The following is a 5613-nucleotide window of genomic DNA, read 5'->3' on the forward strand; positions in this document are numbered from 1 at the left end:
ATTATGTTGCTGCTGCTACTTTGGCATCATGCCTAATTGGTTTACTTGATGCATGCTCTTCTTTTTTCAGGATGTGTCATTCGTGTAACAAAATTATATCATGGCATCAACCACAAGAAAATCAATTAGAAGAACTTGAGAGAGGGGGTAGGGGAGTAGCTTATTAGTATTGTTTCTTTATAGTTAACACTACTAAAAAAAAAGACCTTCTACATCGGTTCTAATGACCTTTCTACATCGGTTACGACTCGTGGTGGTAACACAGTGTCGTTGAATACCGACATCGGTTGGAGGACCGTCTTTGAAGGGCGACCTTTCTACATCGGTTGTGTAGCTCAACTGATGTAGAATATGAGCTTTCTACATCAGTTCTAAGATTGAAACCGATGTTGAATGGTAGGGTTTCTACATCGGTTATCAGTCAACCGATGTAGAATGGGTAATAATAGCAAGGTTTCTACATCGGTTATAAGTCAACCGATGTAGAATTTGAAGGGTTTCTACATCGTTCATTACTGAAATGGGTAGGAATGGCAAGGTTTCTACATCGGTTATAAGTCAACCGATGTAGAATTTGAAGGGTTTCTACATTGTTTATCACTCAACCGATGTAGAATAATGAATTTTTTTTATTATTTTTGCGAAATTTATAATTTCCCCTTCAAATATTGATCTGATGTTAAAGTGCATGATTGTGGTTTACTAAATGTAAAAATACACATATTTGAGCCACTAATAGAAAAGTCACAAACTACATGTAAGACTAATGTGAAAAATCAAGAACATCGAGAAACAGTTTTAAACTCAGCTTGGGTACAAGTTCACGTGAATCCTGTCCGTGGTCAGCACTCCAAATTATGAGCAATCACTAGCACCCAAAACCAGAAGAGCCTGAAATCCAAACATACCCCACACAAATGAACTGCCATACCAAAGTACAAAAGCAACTTCCAATTATAAAAGCAATATATAGAGATAATCAGTCATGCGAAAAACCGGCACATACATTTCACATATCAAACTAGCAATTGTAATTTCTCAATAAATTATCTTGATTGGGGGTGCCAGAGAATCGTAACTAAGTTCCTAAAAATTAATGCAAGTAAAATACAATAAAGTAGAATAAGTTCTTCAATGGGGAATCAAGACTTACCTCACCAGAAGCAGCCATGAATCTACCTACTCTCCTTACTAAGGCTTCTACATGTCATCTCCACACATGCCCATACCACCTAAGAGTATCTTTAGCATAGGCAACTTATTAAACAACTAACACTGACCTTGCTCTAAGGCAAGTTTCTGCTATATTTTTTACCTTAGTTTTTTTCTCGATAAGTACTTTTTGATACCATGGTTACTGCCGAAGTAGAACAGTACAAGATAAATCAGAAAAACCTTCAATAATTCTAATTGGTTGCTCTAATTTTTCAAATATGGCATTAGGAAAATAGTAACCAATCAACACAACAGATTTTACAACATCAGAAATTCTAGAAGCTCTTCAATTCCTTGAACCCAACCCATTAAGGAACAGACCCTTAAACTTTTGCATCCATATCATCCTCAGAAACACACATGGACAAAATAGGAATGCAATAAGAGAACTTATGTAAAGTATTTTATAGATAAACTAATTTTAACTTAAGATAAAAGTTTAATTATATTTTACGCCTTTTTCCTGCACCTACAATTATTTATTGAGAAATTTATTTAAAGATACCCATAAATAAGAAGATCAGTACAAAGATTTGGTAGGAAAATTTAGAATTGTTCATGTGCATAATAATCTATTCATCCTTAAAAAAATACAGTCAACTTACCAATAACAATTCATCTAGCTATGATTAAAGTACCTACCTTTCCATAATTCTCAAAATTGGTTTTGAGTATATACTCAACATTAGTTGGCTCAGTGGTGTAAACCTCATATCTGAAAGGGTTGAGCAGCCTGTAAGCCCTGTGCTTGGCAGCAAGATCAGTCATATAATGGTGCAGCCTGTTGAAGTTCAACATCTGATTGAAGATGGTGTCAGCAACAGGGTGGTAGTTCTTTCTATTATGCCTTTTGTTCAGTTTTCTGAACAGAATTTGGACCACCAAAAGAGTCAAAGGTGCAGATAAAGCTGCAAAGAAATAAGGATGTGAAAGGAAAGCCATGGATGATGGCATGCTTTGGTTTGGTTCTTTGGTGAGCTAGGGAAGCTGTTGTGCTAATGCGACCTTTTATAGTACTTGGAAATAGGAATAGGATTTAATGAAGCAGATAGAGAACACAGGCTTAGTGACTTACCGGGAGTGGGAAATTCCAGCTTCACTGAAGTCATTCCAATCCTGGTCCACTTCAAACCAGCTGACATCAAGTTAATGGAATTTGAAGCAGAACCAGATGGCTCAATTTCCAATGGGGAAACCCTATTGCGCCTAGCAGCTTCTATGTCATCCCACCTTACCTGTAAAAATGATAAAGAACATATGGCTGTAATCAATTATATCATAGTACTATAGAAATGACATCTCAAAATAAATCATAATCAACAATAGGGTAGTGACATATAGGAACTTCCGTGTCCATTATGAATGAATACAATCAAATCTTTTGTAGTTTAACAAATTGACATACAAAACAAAGGTGTGCATGAAACTTCGACAGAATTAACAATATTAAAAACGATGATTTTGGCTGAAACAATTCCTATCAAACTTGTATTCCATCACTAAGCACGGAGCACAACTTAATCTATAAGTTCACATTATAGCCAAATTACACGATAATTAAAAAACATTGGGGGGGAAATTAAAAAATATGAGGGTGATTGTGAGTGAAGAATAAATGGATAAAAAATAAATCACGATTGAACAATGAGGTGGCCATTAAAGCATTATCTTTTCTAACAACAAGAATCTCATAATTATTCAATAAAAAAATCTTATAAGGAAATCTGATATATATATATATATATATATATATATATATATATATATATATATATATATATATATATATATATATATATATATATATATATCAAGCTAGCATCAATGTATATAAATTTCTCTAACGTTTATTTTCTTTACGTGCAAAGGTCTCCAAATCCCATGTATTCTTTATTTTCAATCTTTTGAATCATGTGTGTAATACCTACTCCCCCTGTAAGTTGGAAAAAAATAAAATAAAAAATAAGCCATCCAAATGATGATACTTACCTAATAAAACTGCACTAACACTAAGTGTGAGTAACAATATATTTTGATAACCTTTTTTTACAAATCCAATCAATTTTTTCAAATATATTTTCACTAGCTAACCTTTTTTTTTGTGAGTAACAATATATTTTTACAAATCCAATCAATTTTTCACTAGCTAACCTTTTTTTGTGAGTAACAATATATTTTGATAACTAGTCATTAATATCATATTTTTTACAAGCTATTTTAGTATTTATATTTAATAAAATATGACATGTTGGTAAACACTAGCCAACCCCAACATTTACCATGGGTACTACAAGTAAGTAATAACCTGGGAAAAATAAAAAATATCAAAGAGAATGTCCACAAAGCGGTGCTCCAAAAGATGATACTTACCTAATAAAACTGCACTAACACTAAGTGTGAGCATAAGGATGAAAATGATCACAGATAAATACAAGAATAATTACCTGAGAAAATTAATTAATCGAGATATAAAGTTACCTGCGAAAATTAAAAACTGTCTAAAATAAAACTGAAATATAAAAACTATCACTCCAAATTGCAACATCTTTTGCATTTCAAGATTATCTCATTGATCTGAATTGAAGTGCATCATAATACTTTTCTAGTTTACCATGTGATCTCTGGGATTTGGACGCCTCTGGAAATCCAACTCATCAAACTCAAAGACAGGCAGCAACTCTACTGCATTGATACCAAGCTCTAGAAGGTGTGGAATCTAATAGGCAAGCAACAAAATAAGTTTATATAAAGTCAAGTCTCTAATCAAGTCTCTCACTTTATCCCTTTCAAATAGAAACATCGATGTCTAGTTATTAGAAACTAAGTGGAATTCATATTATAGTTTTGTGAAAAAAAGTAACTGTTAAGAGATAAATAAAATAACAGATCGAACACATAATTGCTGAAATCAGAAAATGGAACACAATCCAGATCATGATTTGATTTCATACCAAACTTACTAGCTCTCTAAATTACAACTTTGCATAACATGGTGTTCCCGGTAGTAATTTAGCCTGATAGACTAGGAGTGAGTGATAATGTGTAGCAATTGTATTTTTTTTTTCTTTTGACAGAGTAGCATCTGGTTTTGTATGTATACAAGAAAGGAAAAAAGAATGAAAAAGCTTTTATTAATGTACACATGACTTAGTGTTTCTTCAACTATATATATTGCCTTTCAAAATTGTTTGTAATTTACATTCAAGAAAAAGGTAAATGAAGGGATCTTACCTTACCCTTTCGATCGACTTCTACCGGGTACTTGGGCATCACTTGAGCTGATGCCCTGTCATCTCTGTTACATCATTTGATGCAAATTGATTCCACCCCGCTCAAGTGCTCAGGATCTAGAATCTTCCTTTCAAGATGCTCATCACTATCTGAAAGAGAAATCAACTTAGAAACACCGATCAGGAATGACAGACAATAGTATTTTTCAAGCAAGTGAACAAAGTATATCACCCTTGGTACAAGATAAGCTGATAAGGTTAAATATTGAAATGAATATATTATATATCAGTTGCCAGTGCATATCTTTCAATGCAAGGAAAAAGTAAGCACGTATGAGAAAAACAAATTAAACAGAAATGATCAGTATTAAAGTATATGATGGGGTAGTTCAACATGGCACAATTTCATGTTGGCATTCATATTAATGTAAACATCTTTCGGTAGCTTTGAAGACAATCAAGGAGATGGGAGGCTAAGACGTATCTCTACATGACTTATTGCCTCAACTGATTTCATGCCAGTGTACCACTACTCACAAGAAATGAGAATAGAAACAAAGGAAGGATTGTCTAGATATTTTAGATTATCAAATATTTGGTAACAAAGCCTATATAGTAGAAAGAATTAAGTAAGTGACAATCAAACCTGGGCCCAAATTATATAAATGATGAGTCAGAACATTGATTATGCCTGAACCCGAAACCTGAAGAAGCCTTTCATACCAATATTTTTCATAAAATCCCCCAGGTGCGACAAGTGAAGGCTTGAACTTGGAGCTCTCGTATAACGTGCTTAGAATTTGTTTAAGCTTTATCAAGTCTTTCCCATATTGTGCAACACCAACACTTGCACCAATGCCCTTACCACTCAACTCATTACCTACAGCACCGGATGCAAGAATAAAGTTAAATCAAACAAAAATGAGCATAACAAAACTTAAGAAATGTAAAAAATTCCAAGAAATTCACCCGGTAAAGAACACTTCAAGAAGGGTTAATTCTTTGGATAAAAGAAAAGTTACTTGTGGCCTTGTAGTATAACTGCAGTAAAGGATAAAAGAAAATTTACTAACAGATTTTCTAAAGCTACATTATTGCAAAACCTGTTAAATTAGCACTACCTAATGATTAGTCATGGTTAAATTGTTAAGTAGAAACCAGAAATTAA

General features: G+C 33.3%; 1 protein-coding gene across 1 annotated transcript; it reads right to left on the bottom strand.

The window, feature by feature from the left end:
* Positions 1-666: 666 nt before the first annotated feature.
* On the bottom strand, positions 667-2551 carry LOC100807208 (cytochrome P450 704C1). The gene is made up of 3 exons (XM_014764827.3): positions 2291-2551; positions 1858-2123; positions 667-891 (listed from the first exon to the last, which is right to left on the bottom strand). The coding sequence occupies exons 1-3, from the start codon at positions 2355-2357 to the stop codon at positions 856-858; spliced, it is 369 nt and encodes a 122-aa protein (XP_014620313.1). The 5' UTR covers positions 2358-2551; the 3' UTR covers positions 667-855.
* Positions 2552-5613: the final 3062 nt, after the last annotated feature.

This window comes from Glycine max, chromosome 12 (assembly GCF_000004515.6).
Source record: "Glycine max cultivar Williams 82 chromosome 12, Glycine_max_v4.0, whole genome shotgun sequence".
Taxonomy (NCBI): domain Eukaryota; kingdom Viridiplantae; phylum Streptophyta; class Magnoliopsida; order Fabales; family Fabaceae; genus Glycine; species Glycine max.

What these genes read in the sequence shown, in the direction of transcription:
- LOC100807208 (XM_014764827.3), bottom strand. Translation starts at nt 2,357, where the DNA reads ATGTCAGCTGGTTTGAAGTGGACCAGGATTGGAATGACTTCAGTGAAG. An exon ending in GCTGGAATTTCCCACTCCCG is followed by an intron (nt 2,124 to 2,290) that starts GTAAGTCACTAA and finishes ATTTCTTTGCAG; the next exon opens with CTTTATCTGCACCTTTGACT. An exon ending in ATTTTGAGAATTATGGAAAG is followed by an intron (nt 892 to 1,857) that starts GTAGGTACTTTA and finishes TTTGGATTTCAG; the next exon opens with GCTCTTCTGGTTTTGGGTGC.